The sequence below is a fragment of the Callionymus lyra genome, chromosome 2 (genome assembly GCF_982586985.1).
Source record: "Callionymus lyra chromosome 2, fCalLyr1.hap1.1, whole genome shotgun sequence".
Lineage (NCBI taxonomy): Eukaryota > Metazoa > Chordata > Actinopteri > Syngnathiformes > Callionymidae > Callionymus > Callionymus lyra.
The window spans coordinates 7,700,338-7,719,046 of NC_141819.1; the positions used below are offsets into that span (position 1 = coordinate 7,700,338).

Sequence of the window (18,709 nt, forward strand, 5' to 3'; positions counted from 1 at the left end):
GATAAACCAATAGCGAAGCCCATTAGGGGTGTCACGACCTGAAGATGACTTGTATTGGTAAATCGTTTAATACTTATATAATAGTTTATTATTTGTTTACTTTGAGCACTTTATATAGCCCTGATGTTTTATTTTTTCATTATTTAGAAGAAACAACAGCTACATTCTTTCCTGCTGGAGGAAACTGAAGGCAACACTTGGGACTCAAATACAGCAGAATGTAGTTATTAAAGTGATTCACACGACACAACAATAATCATTAAATGTTGGTTTTATTTTTTATCTTTTTTTTTCCTTTATTTTCTTTTTTCTCAAAGTCGCTTGATAATCTTGACAAAATTGCAACATATTCCATACGTTTCAAACCGAAGGTGTGTCCGTTTCTATTCCAGATTAGCTGTGCAGAGAAAAGTTGTGCGCTGTTCTGGACATGTTAAGTCCTAAAATGAGGAAAGCAGCTTTGACCGTACAAAAAAAAGAAGAAGAAATAAGGACTCGTAGAGAGACTCCACACATGGTGAGACCATAATGTTCAGGGTCGGTGTCTCTCTGCACAAGTTCTGGTCTGAGTGATTTGAAACACAGGGGCTCAGTAGCAGAGGTGTGTGTGTTAGTGACATAGTGGGGGGGCAGCACAGAACATGTACAATGGACAGGCCAAGCACACAAAATGATTCCTTCCTGAGACATTGGTGTGTGTACAGTAACGATGGTCAAGATGAGATGGATGTGAAGGCGTTTTGGCATTAAGTGTATCACAGGGTGTGAGGTTGCTCTGGATCCTGCATGTTTCTAACACAGGGGACGATGCGTGAGGACAAATATCACATATGGGACCTTCACGATCCCCCGTCCAGAGGGACCACTACAATCTAGTTTTCCCCACCACGACATGACACGGACCCACATAGAGGCTTTTGAGAATCACTTGTATTAAATACAGTGTGTATGTACACCACTCTTCACATTGATCAATCTCACGAAGCTGCTACAGGAACGTCCGAGCCCGAGATGTGATCCACCTCAACACTTCCAGACTCCGTCTCTGTCTGCTACATGGCCAGAAAGCTATGCCCCGACTGGAGTGCTACTTGTTCATACCTACTGTACGTCAAAACAAAAGGGCGGGAACTGAAAAAAAGGGGGGGAACCGTGAACGCCACATTCTGAACAGCCGGTGATTAGTTAAGTGTCCAGTATTTAGTCGGACACAAAAACTTCCTTCAGTAAAATGTGCTCAACAATGTATTTCCTGGAATCACAAACCTATGAACAAAACACATAAAAGGTTTTTTCTTTTCAAAATCAAGTGAAGCCTAAAACTCTTCATAGTTTTGAAGAAATGAATACAGCTTATATACACAAACCAAAGGCTACTTAAAAAACACCTTAATAATGAATCTTCATGAACTGGATTTCTTGAAAGGACCTGTGACCATATCATACAATCATTTGTTTTCCATTCGTCTGGAAGCACAAAACAATACGTGGAAAACAACCTGGAATAGACGGTGACACTCGTAGCGACTTTCTTTTTGTGCACATAAATGTGAGGACTGGAAATAACTTCTGTTTGCTCTTTGTGTTCATCAGAATAATGTACAGGTGACATCAAAGTCAAACATCTTCCTCAATACTCTCGGTGGGTACGAAAAGATCCAAACAGTGAAGGGATACAACGGTTTCTCATCTCAGAAAAGGTTTTCAGTCGCCCTCATGTCAAACACCATAGTTCATATCTATATATATTTATATAACTTTGTAGGAAAAAAAAGAAACTTTGAGAGGGAGAGGAGGAGGCGGCTCTTCTAACAAATCCTTGCAGTCTGCTTTAGAGTCCAACAAAAAAGTGTCTGGTGATTCTTGTCCAACAGAAGCCACTTCCACGTCCGCTCCCAACTTGTCCCTGCAGCGATCACATCCATCGGGTGAAGGAGTCGTGGAGGGAGGAGTGGGGGTCAGCAGTGTTTACGGTGGTCTCTCGGAGGCGGCCTTGCTTCCCTGCACACCAGCACAGCGTTCCAGAGTGAAGGGAGGTTCGTGTGGAGGAAGGGGTCGGCTCGTCTGAGTCCAGACTTCCTGCTTTCACCGCGGGAACGTTGTTGGAGCAGAAGTTCAAATGTCGGCCGTCACTACGGCGATTGTGTGGCCGGACTGCTTTGGGCGGAGCTGGGCGACAAACTGGGGCTGCAGCTGCCTGGTGGGGCTCCGCTGGGTCGACCGCCTGCCGCGCCGCTCTCCAGGCCTTCAGAGTTCTCCAACATCTCCTGGATCAGAGGAGGCATGGAGCCGGGGATTTCCATTTTGAGGGTGATGACTTGTTCAGCTCCTGCAGACAGAAGGAAACATCAAAACTCGTCCTCGCTTGTCTCTGTGTATCCATCATACTGTGAATATTATACATGAATACACATCCAGAGCATATTTTTAAAATAATAAAATAAACATTTTACACTGTTCTACATGTTTCAATAGAATAGCTTTTCAAAGCAATCGATTATAGAGCAAAGATTGACATCTAGTGGACTCAGGAGATAATGTCACTGCTTCATGAAGCTTCATCGACACATCACCGATATTAGCAGCATGTTATAATAGCTAGTCTTTCGGAGAGGTCATCTTAAAGCTCACTGTGGTGACAACTGGGCTCTAGCTGATATCTTCGAAAAGGGATGAAAAGCAACAGAATGACAGTTTTCACTACTGTACCTTTAGCACTGATGCTCCTCAGGTCAGTAATCTTCATCAACATTTTTGGAAACATGTGTGGTTTGTGTGGCCTCCTCTCCCTCACGTAGATCTTCAGAGCCTCCAGAAGGGGCTCCTGAAGTATGTCCACCTTATCCGCCTCTTCTAGGTCCTGACGATCTGTCGGAAAAAAAACACGAGAGGACGAATGAGTTTTTTTATTTCAGCAGCAAGCCTCCGTGTACTGGCCTGGACTGAGACACTTGGAAGGGTTCGAATGTTTTTGGATGGTTAAAGAACCGGAGGTGAATCAAAAGGTGGGCCACACAAGGACGGCATCTGGGTGACGACAGCTAGTTTCTCCAAAAGTTTCTACTTCTTTGAATCGCGCTCTGGACTTGTATCTTTGATAGAAAAAGTGTGTTGCTCTACCTCCACACAGCAAACAGATGGCGCTGAGGAGTCCCGTCTCTGCGTCGTCCATCTCCAGAGGAAGCAGCTGGTTGGCGAAGGCGAACACCAGATCCGTAAGGGGACCGAAGCCAGCGTTGTGCATCTGGGTTCGGTTTAGCGTGAGTCCATCTGAGAAGGTCATGGTGTCCTGTTCTGGTGTGTACCGCGTGCAGATCCGAAGTATCTGTGAAAACGTGGGCAGTGTGAATAAGAGTGGATTCAGGAAGGGCCGGCGGGAAGTTGACGTAGATTTAAATGTAGATTTGGAGCCAGGGCCTTCAGTTTTCAAGCCCCTCTGCTGTGGAACCAACTACCGGCTTCAGTCCGGAGGGCAGACACCCTCTCTATGTTTAAAAACAATCTTAAAACCTTACTTTTCGATAAAGGCTATAACTAACTTAACTGTTTATCTTTAGCTGCTATAACTAACTTAACTGTTTATCTTAGCTGCTATAGGCTGAGAATGCTGGAGGAGTTTTAGACACCGAGCTCTGTATATCCTTCTTTTCTGCATTACATTCATCACCTGTGCAGTTTAAACACCTTTTTATTTCTCTCCCGGAGCCCCAGGACCTCCAGAGCTGCTGCTGATCCAGGATCTTCACCACGTCATCAGATCCCGAGTTCTCTCCAGCAGGACTCTCCTACACTCTCCTATTTTTTTTCTCACTATAATTTCCCTCACTCCTCTCCTTATCCATCTGTCTACTCCCCCCATCCTTCCTCCCAGCCGGTCAAAGCGGCAGGCTGTCAACAATGAGTCTGGTTCCGCTCGAGGTTTCTGCCTTCTAAAAGGAAGTTTTTCCTCGCCATAGCTCACTGTACAGTGTTTCGCTTCTTGCTCTTTGTTGAATTGCTGGGTTCTATTTTTACTTAATCAACTATAGTCTTATTTCAACTGTATAGTGTCTTGAGATAACTTTGTTTTGATAAGACACTTTTGTCTAAACAAACACTAAATAAAATTTATTTTTATCACATGAAATAGCCTTGGATTCCACTTCAAGTGATAATTCACCCAAAAATTCCACACGTTTTCTACTCACTCTCATGTCATCTCATGGATTATTTTCCAAGTAATCTGTTCTTTTTATAGTTATAGACAAAAATGTTTTTTCATTTTAATGTAGCGTCTGGAGCTCAGTTGTCTTCGTCTTCATCTTTGTCCAAAAAGACACTTAAAAACATCCAAATACCTCCATACTGCTCGTCTGTAACATTCCTCTTAGATTGAAGAGTCCTAATGATAAGAATCATTCATAAAAACACTTAAATGAATCTATATTTTAAATCTGTTTTTAGTGGAAGATCTCAGTCTCTCAGTGAAAAGCTTGCACTCACACTTTCAATGTGTTTGAATGAGGAAATACTAGCTGGAGCTGAGACTGGGAACTTCAATAAATATATTTAAACATTTAAAAAAAACAAGTACTTGGATTAAACCTTATCATTTTTAAACGGAGGCGCCACCTACTAAGCATTAAAAATGATGACACTGTTAAGGAAGCTTCATCTCCCCATCACTAGTTTTGGATGACCAGCATGTCAGGGTAAGAAGAACACGCCGTACAACAGTGGTGCTTATTGAAGCCTCTAATATATAACAGGATTGAAAGTTATTTACTTTTCCGCTTTTATAGCTCCATCAGAGTATTACAAACAACAGGTATTTACTTTCTGTGATGTGTTGAAGAGTTGGAATGAAAAAACATTGACTGTAATCTACAGTTGCACCACTAGACGCAATTTCCACAACCTTAAGTCAATAAATAAACACACCAGTCATTCTATCATCACCTGCAGCGAGGAATACTTACTAGTCCTTACAGAATTATTGACAGGGCAGTGCGATATCTAAGATCACCACTAGAGGGAGCGATGTTCTCTCAGGTTACAATTAGCAGCATTTTAGATGGATGATACATTCTCTCTGGAGATTGTTTGGCCTCGAAGGAGACCTCCAGAAGGATCAATAAAGTGTGTTGGTTTGTTTGTTCGTTCTTTCGCTCGTTCCATCCAAGCTAAACCTTCAATGACCGAAGAGTTCAACACTTCATGGTGAGATTCCGACCAACCAAGATGAGATAAGAACTTTTATGGCTTCCAGCAGACACAGAGTCTGTGAAGATGCAAACCAACATTGAAAGTGCTAACAGATGTGTTCACAGGCAAAATGTGTGTGTGTGTGGGACTTGGATAATATTAATTGAAATGTGTATTACCTGCTTAAAGAAATATACTTGTAAGTGAATGGAGCTACGTGCAAGGTGTTTGAAGTTATCAAAATGAAAAGAAATCACATATAAAATATAAGAATTGAATTAATCATTATCAAAACCTTCATTTTGTAATACGTAGTCCAAATTTGTCATGTTTGGTGTTATTTGAATGTCCGCGCTCCGTGGGAAAATAATCTAGAAAGAACAAATAGTTTTAAAGCATTTTTAACGTACATATGATTTTTCTTATGTGACGAGAAGAAAAGACAGTTGGAGAGGTAAGAAGGAGGAGGAGGGGGTGTCAGTCTGGAAGGACCCTTTTCCCGCCGAAGAAACGTCAACCAATCATAAGGGTTTGCCCCTTTTTACAATCACTAAGTTTCAACATAAGAACTGTGTTCAACTTAGAGAATTCGTGTGGTTTCCTCCAAAAGATCAGAGCGTACCCCTTAACATCAGGGTGTACCTCATAACATCAGAGTTTATCACCTCCCGCGTGATAAACTGGGTCATCACCAACTTTGCCTTCAAGACGATCTCCGGCCTCCTAACTTCAGCTCCTGCAAGTCCAAACTGAGGACCGCACTGAAGGACCCGCTTCCAGCATCCTTCCAGTTTCTTAATAATCTTGACCAGACCGGTCCGATTATTCCAATATTCGCAGCACGTCTCCATGACTGCGAATCTCCATCAAGAAGCAAAAAGCCCGTGAATCATCCTTACCTCCCGTAAGAAGAAAGTGTTCCTGAACTAAAGACTTTCCCTCAGCAAAGTGAACATTCCAGGCGTTCAGCGCGTTCACGTGAGGTGTCTACAACCAGGAAGCCGACACTGTGATTCATCGGACCGTTCGGTGTACCGGACGCAATCGCTTGGCCCACTCGTCGAAAGAACTTTGATTCCCTCGTTCCTGACTGTCCTCCTCATCATCCTCTCCTTCATCCTCATCCTCCAACTCCGTTGACATCCACCCGCTTGCCACCTTCATCTGGTCTCCAGCTGCTGCCTAAACCTCCGTTCACCATCTAGCGTCAAGTAAGAAGCTGATCACTTCATCTTGAACAAATTGATTTGTGTCTGGGTTGTTTAATATGCGGGTAGTCTATTAAGATTTCGTCCACGATTCTTTTCCCGTTTCCGTTTTTATTCTCGGTTCCGAAACTTACCATAACATACTCATTTTTGTCATTCATTATTCATCCCTTTTTAAATAAATCTATAAAACGTCACGTCGTTGTACGCGTCTCTATTCTGGTGTAATAACGGTCAATTTAAGAGCCTCTTACTCAGTAAAGAACAGATAATCACGACAAAAAGTAGTAAACTTCAGTTAAATGAGATTGATTAGAACTAGTGTTTCATAGTTAATTAATTAGGCCAATTAATTAATTATTATTCACGTAAATTGAATAGTTTCCCTTGCACTATAAAACAAGGGTGGTGTCCCCTTTCTTCAGGTAAATCTTACCTAGAGGCAATTTTAAAGTTAAATCTACCAGAACTTAGATGTTCTCAAAATAAACCTTTTTATAAGGAATAAAATCATTACACCAGCATGGCCAGGAGAGCAGAATGACAATATGACTTTTCAGAATACTAAATGTATTTTTCTTGTTCAATAAAATATTTTCAGGTAAAGAGACGCCAAAGAAAGAAGTCACATGAAATATATATCCAAATATAAAAGTGTTTTGATGTTTATATGCTGTTTGAACATACATATCAATACTGTGGTTTTCTAACATGTAATGATCATGAATCATGAATCATTCCGACCTTAGAAAGAGCTGGGAAAGTTATGATGAGTTAGCATTATATATGTGCCTCAGACCGTTCTATAACGTCAAATAAAAGAAGTTTCAAAGTCAATTCTAAGGAGGAGATAAATCCAAGGACAGAGGGGTGGACCATCTCCAGACAATGTGGGAGTGAGGAATCAGATGTCACCCACCAATCAGGAGCACGAGTGGATGGCTTTAAAAAGAGCCAAGCGAAATGGCCTATTCTTTTGAAACGCTATTGACACTCTTCCTCTTGTCCCTTGACTCTTGGAGTCTCATCACCTTCCCTCTTCAACCCCGTTCCTGACTCCTGCCCTCCTCTCTTTCTGCAACAGTGTGGCACGTCTCTCCAGCTGCAGTACTTTTCAAGACACAAGCAAGCTGCACGCAACCCAGCAGCCAGCCAAGCAAGCCTGAACCTCTGGCTCCTAGAAGCAACCAAACTGCTCTTCCAGAAAAGACTTGTGACCCTTGCACCGAGTAAAGATACGTCTCTGGTTGGTTACGCCAACGCGGTCGAGGACAGCCTGCAACAAAGAACCAGGACCGGACCCAAGAAGACCGTCAGCGCTTTCCTCCGCCAAGCCTTCTTCACTGTGGTCCCTGCGAAATCACGCCCGACATCACTGTATCCAGGGCCTTCAGTCCTGCTCCTCCTGCACCTGCTCATCCTCCTACTCCTCCTCATCCTCCTCATCCTCTTCACATCAACCTCCTCGTCATCATCACGCCTTCCTCTCTCCTCTCGACGTCGTAAGAAACTGTAACATTGTCTCTCTTGCATTGATTGATGTGTTGGGATTTTTCAAATTGATCAGAGGTAGCAAGATTAGCTCAAGATAAGTTGTAAAGCTTTCCCAGAAGTTGACAATTATCAAAGCCTTCAAGTCCATTACTTTCTGATTCATTAATATTATATATATATAATATATTCCTTCCATGATATATCAAGCCAAGCATCCTCATTCCATTCCATTGTTCTTAACTGTTCTTCCTCTTCTCTTTGTTTCTTTTAATAAATCCTATAAAAAGTATGTCAGTTGCCTTTACAAGAGCCTCTTACTCAGTAAAGAACATTGATCACGACAACAATTATTAACTTCAGTTAATGAGATTGATTCAACCTAGTGTTTCATAATTAATGAATTAGGCCAAATAATTAATTATTATCCACGAAAGCTTAATAGTTTCCTTTGGACTAGAATACAAGGGTGGTGCTCCTTTCTTCAGGTCATTTTACCTAAATGCAATTTTAAAGTTAAATCCACCAGAACTTAGATGTTCTGAAAATAAACCTTTTTATAAGGTATATATAACATTACTACAGTATAATAAAATATAAAAAAATATACCGCAAATATCAATCATTTATGACACTCGGAGCTTGACATTAAATTAAGTTTTCTTAATTTTCATTCTCTTTCGTTTTAAATCTTCCGCTACTTGTTGCTTCAGTCGGTGTTTCAACAATAAAGTCCCCGAACTCACATGAACGTCACTTCCTTTGTGCAATAATGCCACACATTTCCATTTTGGCTAAATGTCAGAGTGTTTTCGCTTAAATTTGAAGTGTAATCGCTTCGGTATTTGTATTTGTTGTGAGCAGAGATCTCTTCTCACGACTGCACGTCAACCAATGGGCACAATAACCACAGTATGGTATATTATTTGCTGATGAAGAATATTTAAAGAGAAATTATGTGAAATGGGATCATTTTTTAACGGCACACCTGACAATAATAATAATAAAAAAGATACTATAAAAAATATGTGGGGGGTGATAACAAAAAAATTAAAGAAAGTCCAGCAGAAAATATTAGGGATTATCCAGGAATCCATGCTTGAATATGGCGTCGATTTGGTCACAGGCCTCCTACATGACCTCAATGAGTGGCACTTTAGTCTGGGGCTGCAGATCTTTACCTTCCACCGCCATGTTGAGAAGAACTCCATACTCTCCAGAAATTAAGAGTATGGTGGAAGGTATAGCACAGAACATTGATGATTGTGCTGAAACCAGTTGTGGACCTGTGCAGAGAGGTGGAATGATACATTGTTCCAGATGACAATGTTTTGCATCTGTTGTATTTGGTTCACTGTGAGGATGTTGTGCAGTTGATCCAGAAATGCTGCCTTTTTGTAGAGCATGAACCTGATTGTTGTGTCTACAATTAAGCAATCATGTGCATCTGAGTGTTGTGTTAATTAAATCATGAGTGTGGTCATTTGAAAGTCAGTGTTTTGCAATTTGCAAGGAACTGATATCATGATATATGTGTCTAATGTATACAAGTGTGTTTAGTGTTTTGCAATTGATTGTGTTCAGTCATTTGCAAAAAGTGTGAAGCTGACATTGTGCTTATAGTTGTGCTAATCACGGCTGGAGTTTTTTTCCTCGAATGTAAGGTTTTTATAATTGTGTATGACTTTTGATTTTAGTGTTTATGCAATACAAAGAAACTTTAACATGGTTGTTTTCGCTGCAACTCCCTTTACAAGTGGGTCCAGTAGACTTCAGCTTTCCTGACTCCAAAAAGTTGCCTTGTTGGTGGAAAGTGAGGCCTTTTACAGACACAGCCTACTGCCCCCTGCTGTGTGGAGAGTACATCGTTTTGTTCTCGTTGTACTAGTTGCAATGATGATAAATGACTAAAAAGAAAGAACCATTTGTAGAACCATGGTTATTAATATAAAGGGGTTCATCTTGTGTTTGGGTCAGTCTGAACAAGGAAACTAGAGATCCTCTGAAAAGTTCAGGAGAGAAATGAAAGCACGTACAGTCAATAAAATCTTGTCAATGAACCAGAACACCACACCTGGTAACAGTCTAACAAGAAACACTGGTTTCATGAGTCACATACTTTCATTTCAGTCCAACCCTTAATACCAGCGTCAGCTAAAAGTTAAAAATAAGCTAGAAGTCGTGCTCCTCCTACTCCTCCTCATCCTCCTCATCCTCTTCACATCAACCTCCTCGTCATCATCCTCCTTCCTCTCTCCTCTCGACGACATAAGAAACTGTAACATTGTCTCTCTTGCATTGATTGATGTGTTGGGATTTTTCAAATTGATCAGAGGTAGTAAGATTAGCTTAAGATAAGTTGTAAAGCTTTCCCAGAAGTTGAGAATTATCAAAGCCTTCAAGTCCGTTACTTTCTGAATAATTAATATTATTCCTTCCATGATATCAAAGCAAGCATCATCATTCCATTACATTGTTATTAACTTTTTGTCTTTGTTTCGTTCAATAAATCCTATAAATAGTACGTCAGTTGCCTTTACAATTTTTCATATTTTTGTATAATCAATTTAAGAGCCTCTTACTCAGTAAAGAACAATAATCACGAAAACAAGTAGTAACTTCAGTTAATGAGATTGATTCAACCTAGTGTTTCATAATTAATTAATTAGGCCAAATAATTGATTATTATCCACGAAAATCCTACAGTTTCCTTTGGACTAGAATACAAGGGTGGTGCTCCTTTCTTCAGGTCATTTTACCTAAATGCAATTTTAAAGTTAAATCTACCAGAACTTAGATATTCTGAAAATAAACCTTTTTATAATGTATCTATAACATTACTACAGAATAATAAAACATAAAACAATTTACCGTAAATATCATTTATGACACTCGGAGCTTGACATTAAATTAAGTTTACTTCATTTTCATTCTCTTTCGTTTTAAATCTTCCGCTACTTGTTGCTTCAGTCGGTGTTTCAACAATAAAGTCCCGAACTCACATGAACGTCACTTCCTTTGTGGAATAATGCCACACATTTCCATTTTGGCTAAATGTCAGAGTGTTTTCGCTTAAATTTGAAGTGTAATCGCTTCGGTATTTGTATTTGTTGTGAGCTTTGTCGGCCACCGGGAAATATCTATTCAGTGTTTTAGCGAGTTAGCTCTCGTGTTAACGCACCACAGAAAGTTACATTACAGGTAATATCTTGTGATTTATCTTTTGTATCATCTAACCTGCCTGAGGACAACGGATGAAAATAAGCTATTGTGTTAACTCTGGCATATTTACGCTGTTGCTCTATGCTGAGGAATATGCATCGTCCTAATTCAAATAAATAAATAAACTGGTTGATGTGCAGGAAGGTCAGTCAGAGATCTCTTCTCACGACTGCACGTCAACCAATGGGCACAATAACCACAGTATGGTATATTATTTGCTGATATATATTAATATTTAAAGAGAAATTATGTGAAATTGGATCTTTTTTCAACGGCACACCTGACAATAATAATTAAAAAAAAGATACTATAAAAAATATGTGGGGAGGTGGGGGATAAATAAAAAAAATTAAAGAAAGTCCAGCAGAAAGTATTAGGGATTATCCAGGAATCCATGCTTGAATATGGCGTCGATTTGGTCACAGGCCTCCTACATGACCTCAATGAGTGGTGCTTTAGTCTGGGGCTGCAGATCATTACCTTCCACCGCCATGTTGAAAAGAACTCCATACTCTCCAGAAATTAAGAGTATGGTGGAAGGTATAGCACAGAACATTAAGGATTGTGCTGAAACCAGTTGTGGACCTGTGCAGAGAGGTGGAATGATACATTGTTCCAGATGACAATGTTTTGCATCTGTTGTATTTGGTTCACTGTGAGGATGTTGTGCAGTTGATCCAGAAATGCTGCCTTTTTGTAGAGCATGAATCTGATTGTTGTGTCTACAATTAAGCAATCATGTGCATCTGAGTGTTGTGTTAATTAAATCATGAGTGTGGTCATTTGAAAGTCAGTGTTTTGCAGTTTGCAAGGAACTGATATGATAAATGTGTCTAATATATACAAGTGTGTTTAGTGTTTTGCAATTGATTGTGTTCAGTCATTTGCAAAAAGTGTGAAGCTGACATTGTGCTTATAGTTGTGCTAATCACGGCTGGAGTTTTTTTCCTCGAATGTAAGGTTTTTATAATTGTGTATGACTTTTGATTTTAGTGTTTATGCAATACAAAGAAACTTTAACATGGTTGTTTTCGCTGCAACGGCCTTTACAAGTGGGTCCAGTAGACTTCAGCTTTCCTGACTCCAAAAAGTTGCCTTGTTGGTGGAAAGTGAGGCCTTTTACAGACACAGCCTACTGCCCCCTGCTGTGTGGAGAGTACATCGTTTTGTTCTCGTTGTACTAGTTGCAATGATGATAAATGACTAAAAAGAAAGAACCATTTGTAGAACCATGGTTATTAATATAAAGGGGTTCATCTTGTGTTTGGGTCAGTCGGAACAAGGAAACTAGAGATCCTCTGAAAAGTTCAGGAGAGAAATGAAAGCACGTACAGTCAATAAAATCTTGACAATGAACCAGAACACAACACCTGGTAACAGTCTAACAAGAAACACTGGTTTCATGAGTCACATACTTTCATTTCAGTCCAACCCTTAATACCAGCGTCAGCTAAAAATAAGCTAGAAGTCGTGCTCCTCCTACTCCTCCTCATCCTCCTCATCCTCTTCACATCAACCTCCTCGTCATCATCACGCCTTCCTCTCTCCTCTCGACGACGTAAGAAACTGTAACATTGTCTCTCTTGCATTGATTGATGTGTTGGGATTTTTCAAATTGATCAGAGGTAGCAAGATTAGCTTAAGATAAGTTGTAAAGCTTTCCCAGAAGTTGACAATTATCAAAGCCTTCAAGTCTGTTACTTTCTGAGTAATTAATATTATTCCTTCCATGATATCAAAGCAAGCATCATCATTCCATTACATTGTTCTTAACTTTTTGTCTTTGTTTCGTTCAATAAATCCTATAAAAAGTATGTCAGTTGCCTTTACAATTTTTCATATTTTTGTATAATCAATTTAAGAGCCTCTTACTCAGTAAAGAACAATAATCACGAAAACAAGTAGTAACTTCAGTTAATGAGATTGATTCAACCTAGTGTTTCATAATTGATTAATTAGGCCAAATAATTGATTATTATCCACGAAAATCTTATAGTTTCCTTTGGACTAGAATACAAGGGTGGTGCTCCTTTATTAAGGTCATTTTACCTAGAGGCAATTTTAAAGTTAAATCTACCAGAACTTAGATATTCTGAAAATAAACCTTTTTATAATGTATATATAACATTACTACAGAATAATAAAACATAAAACAATTTACCGTAAATATCATTTATGACACTCGGAGCATGACATTAAATTAACTTTACTTCATTTTCATTCTCTTTCGTTTTAAATCTTCCGCTACTTGTTGCTTCAGTCGGTGTTTCAACAATAAAGTCCCGAACTCGCATGAACGTCACTTCCTTTGTGCAATAATGCCACACATTTCCGTTTTGGCTAAATGTCAGAGTGTTTTCGCTTAAATTTGAAGTGTAATCGCTTCGGTATTTGTATTTGTTGTGAGCTTTGTCGGCCACCGGGAAATATCTATTCAGTGTTTTAGCGAGTTAGCTCTCGTGTTAACGCACCACAGAAAGTTACATTACAGGTAATATCTTGTGATTTATCTTTTGTATCATCTAACCTGCCTGAGGACAACGGATGAAAATAAGCTATTGTGTTAACTCTGGCATATTTACGCTGTTGCTCTATGCTGAGGAATATGCATCGTCCTAATTCAAATAAATAAATAAACTGGTTGATGTGCAGGAAGGTCAGTCAGAGATCTCTTCTCACGACTGCACGTCAACCAATGGGCACAATAACCACAGTATGGTATATTATTTGCTGATGAAAAATATTTAAAGAGAAATTATGTGAAATTGGATCTTTTTTCAACGGCACACCTGACAATAATAATAATAAAAAAGATACTATAAAAAATATGTGGGGAGGTGGGGGATAAATAAAAAAAAAAAAGAAAGTCCAGCAGAAAGTATAAGGGATTATCCAGGAATCCATGCTTGAATATGGCATTGATTTGGTCACAGGCCTCCTACATGACCTCAATGAGTGGCACTTTACTCTGGGGCTGCAGATCATTACCTTCCACTGCCATGTTGAGAAGAACTCAATACTCTCCAGAAATTAAGAGTATGGTGGAAGCTATAGCACAGAACATTGATGATTGTGCTGAAACCAGTTGTGGACCTGTGCAGAGAGGTGGAATGATACATTGTCCCAGATGACAATGTTTTGCATCTGTTGTATTTGGTTCACTGTGAGGATGTTGTGCAGTTGATCCAGAAATGCTGCCTTTTTGTAGAGCATGAATCTGAGTGTTGTGTCTACAATTAAGCAATCATGTGCATCTGAGTGTTGTGTTAATTAAATCATGAGTGTGGTCATTTGAAAGTCAGTGTTTTGCAATTTGCAAGGAACTGATATCATGATATGCATATATGTCTAATGTATACAAATGTGTTTAGGGTTTTGCAATTGATTGTGTTCAGTAATTTGCAAAAAGTGTGAAGCTGACATTGTGCTTATAGTTGTGCTAATCACGGCTGGAGTTTTTTTCCTCGAATGTAAGGTTTTTATAATTGTGTATGACTTTTGATTTTAGTGTTTATGCAATACAAAGAAACTTTAACATGGTTGTTTTCGCTGCAACGCCCTTTACAAGTGGGTCCAGTAGACTTCAGCTTTCTTGACTCCAAAAAGTTGCCTTGTTGGTGGAAAGTGAGGCCTTTTACAGACACAGCCTACTGCCCCCTGCTGTGTGGAGAGCACATCGTTTTTTTCTCATTGTACTAGTTGCAATGAAGATAAATGAATAAACAGAAAGAACCATTTGTAGAACCATGGTTATGAAGGGAAAGGGGTTCATCTTGTGTTTGGGTCAGTCTGAACAAGGAAACTAGAGATCCTCAGATTTTTTTTTTTTACTTTTAATTCCTTTCAGGAGAGAAATGAAAGCACATACAGTCAATAAAATCTTGACAATGAACCAGAACACAACACCTGGTAACAGTCTAACAAGAAACACCGGTTTCATGAGTCGCATACTTTTATGTCAGTCTAACCCTGTGTTAGATTAAAATTATTATACACTATACGTATACGCCATACTTAAATTAATGCTAAAAGATATTCAAACTATATAGTATAAATTACTCGCTTCATCTAAGAGCTTAAATGTTTGAATACACATTCACAATCAACATTCCCTCCAGACTGACACAATGTTTCAAGACCAGCTTGAGACAGAATTAGAGATACAACATCGATTATTTAAAACATCTTTATATCTGCCAATCACACCTTAAATCGTAGATCAAAGAACGAAGCAAGACACACCAGGAAAAGGGGGGCTAAAAGACGGAAACCCCCACCCGAGAACATTTGAATGATTAGATTACAAGGAAACAAATTAGGAAGTTCTCTCTACAGGGATCGGGACACAGGGAACTTGAAAGAACCATTTGGCCGGAAAGGACGACCACCTGGGCAGGAAATTTGCCTTAACTATAGCGATGTTTCTACAGATCGGGACCTTTTCTCCCGGGGCTATTGACCTGTACAGTCGCCGGAAGAAAGTGTGTCCGGTCGCGATCGTAAAGCTTGTATTTTGTTTGACTTGAAGCGGCGAATAAACGACCCGTGACACACTTGATTGTCCATCTTTCTCCACGAAGCGAAGTATAAGAACCGGAAGTGACGTTGTGTTGGAGCGAACGGAAGGGACTCCGTGTTTTGACTGTTTTAATTGTGTGCAGTAATCTGCAAAAAGTGCGAAGCTGACATTATGCTTATAGTTGTGGTTATCAAGGCTGGAGTTTTGTTCCTCGAGTGTAAGGTATTTATAATTGTGTACAAATTTTAGTGTTTATCAATCCAAAAAAACTGTAACATGGTTCTATGGCTGCAACGCCCTTTACAAGTGGATCCAGTAGACTTCAGCTTTCCTGACCCCAAAAAGTTGCCTTGTTGGTGGAAAGTGAGGCCTTTTACAGGCACGGCCTACTGCCTCCTGCTTTTTTTTTTTTCTCGTTATACTAGTTGCAATGACAATACATGACTAAACAGAAAGAACCTATAATAGAACCATGGTTATGAAAAGAAAGGGGTTCATCTTGTGTTTGGGTCAGTCTGAACAAGGAAACTAGAGATCCTCGGAAAACTTTTAAACTTTGAATTCCTTTCAGGAGAGAAATGAAAGCACTTACAGTAAATGAAATCTTGACAATGAACCAGAACAACACACCTGGTAACAGTCTAACAAGAAACACCGGTTTCATGAGTCCCATAGTTTTATGTCAGTCCAACCATTTATACCAGCGTCAGAAGGAGTTGATCAGTGTCTTGTTCCATCAGTTCTGGTCAGAAGAAGCTGAATTCTGCTCCAACATGGACCTGAGACCACAGAGAAGAAAGCTGCAGACAGGTCAGTGACTCTCTGACTCTCACACAAGTCAGCAGTTGATGAAAATAAATTAATCAGACATAACTAGACGATCCTTCTTGATATTTTCAGAAGTTGAAAAAGATCTAGAAATGATTGCTGAGAAAATCTGAATCAGACCACATTCAAACCTGACATGTACATGTGTTTATTTGTCAGCATGTGTGGTGTGTGTGTGAGTATTTGTTTTGAATGTATATTTGTGCTTTGACGTGTGTGCTTGGGTGTATTTGGGTGTATTTGGGTGTGTGTGTGCTTGGGTGTGTTTGTGTGCGTGCATATTTGTTTAACTTTCTGATGACGCAGTTTATAAGAATCTAGTATTTTTCAACCACTGTGAGTAATTTGTCTATAAATATTCTTTATCAGCAAATAATATACCTTTATCGTGTGTCTGTGCTGTTGTAGTGACTGATAGTGTGATCATGTGAGTGTGTATTGTTAATATAGACCAGGGGTGCGTAAAAGTCGGCCGCGATCTACCGGTCGAGCCGTGACATAATAAAATATGAAATAAGAAAATAAAAGAGAAGTAATCGACGCAATAACTTGTACTTCAAATTAAACTTAAAAATGTTTCTCATTTACTAAAATAATGATCTTTATTTATTAAGACAAAATGATGTATATGCAATTGTTTTCCAGGCATTTTACGAAATTAGGAAAAAACGAGAAGGAATTATAAGATTGTTTTTATAATGTAACAAACACAGTGGGATCCTTCAAGTCTTCTCTACGAGAGTCACAGACGTTCTTGTGAAACAACATCACGTCAGTTATATCAAAGTGAAGCTGCAGAATGAAAGCAGCTAAAGCCGGTTTCCTTCATGTGATCACGTGATCGGAACTATATCCTTAAAAACACACTTGTATAAATACACCATCACATAATAACTACATTTTAAAAACATAGTAAGAATAAGTGCATGTGTTTCATCATCACTACAGTGCTTTAAGTTACTGATCTAAAGTTTTATTCTCGTTAAACTTGATCATAAAATGATTCAAATAAGCCAATGATAGCCTCTGTAAATACAATATTCTTGTTAATAAACGTGTATGTAAACATATAAACATTTATATTAAGTCTGGTCCATGTCAGTAATGTTTGAAATATATAACAATATAAACTGTTAATCCATTTCATGATTTCATTTGTTTTTCTCACGGAAAGGAGAATCTCGGGTCTCGTGGTTCATTTAAATATGATTGACATATTTTAATGGAGGCGTGAAAAGGGATGAACCCGTCTGAATTCTACTTTGATTTGGATGAAGAAAGTAAAAATGCTTGAATTCCTGTCACGCACAGATTCATCCATCTGAATATTTTTATGCACTATTTTCTGGGTTTGAGTGTACAAACTTTTTTTGTACGAAATCAATGCAATTCTTACATACATGAGGCCTTGAACTTGTCTGCAGTGGAGGATGAGATTTTGACACTCGTTTGAAAAACATGCACCATCTAACCCTGCCTGTAGAGGGCGCAGAACGTGTGAAGTAAAATCTGTTTTCCTCTAATGAAAACAGGACATTATGAAAGTATTGATTAAAGTTTTTACACTATGAGGCGAGAACAACTTTTGATGTTGACAAGAATCTCATGAGTGTGTTTGTGTGAAGGTGAAGACTCTGCTGAGACTCATGGTGAGGACAGAGACTCCTTTAAATACCCTCAGTGTGAGGAGCACGATGAACAGACCAGCACTCAGAGGTGAGACAAGGACCTCCAAGATTGTCCTCCATGTCTTCATTCTCACTCATTCTACTTCTGTGTTCAAGATCAAAGCAGCAGCAAGAACCTGCTGGACCTGGACCAAGATCTGGACCAGAACCCTGCTGTGTGTCTCTGAAGAGTGATGATTCAATGTGGAGATGGATTGACTTCAGAGGAAGTGAAGAGTCTCCAGGTGTGAGGTGAGAGTGAACAAGTGTGAGTCTACCAGGTTCATACACACATTAAACCAGAGAACTTCACTTCACTCTCAACACCAGCAGGGGGAGATAAAGACACAATACTAACCTCAAATGTTGCTTTAAGTTGTTTCAAGGTTATTTATGTATTCTGTTTATAGTATATTGCATTATTTTTAACTTATTAATATTTATATTTATACTTTTATGAATACATTCACTCAGCTGTGTATTTTAACGGTTGCCAAGCAACGAATTTTCGTTGCCAGTTTCACTGCAGTGTTTAAATTAAAAACCTCAAACGTTGCTTTCACAGTTGTAGTGCAGAGGTGGACATGTGC

At 39.2% G+C, this 18,709-nt stretch overlaps 2 protein-coding genes across 2 annotated transcripts in view; one reads left to right on the forward strand and one right to left on the reverse strand.

Moving 5' to 3' along the window:
- The window catches only part of LOC148085221 (uncharacterized), a 337,696-nt gene that overhangs the window by 166,729 nt on the left and 152,258 nt on the right, over window positions 1–18,709 (forward strand). The window lies entirely within an intron of this gene.
- LOC148085224 (retinoic acid receptor alpha-like) lies at window positions 666–6,327 on the reverse strand. The gene is made up of 6 exons (XM_087785541.1): window positions 6,220–6,327; window positions 6,084–6,171; window positions 5,850–6,037; window positions 3,121–3,325; window positions 2,710–2,868; window positions 666–2,329 (listed from the first exon to the last, which is right to left on the reverse strand). The coding sequence occupies exons 1-6, from the start codon at window positions 6,325–6,327 to the stop codon at window positions 2,133–2,135; spliced, it is 945 nt and encodes a 314-aa protein (XP_087641667.1). The 3' UTR covers window positions 666–2,132.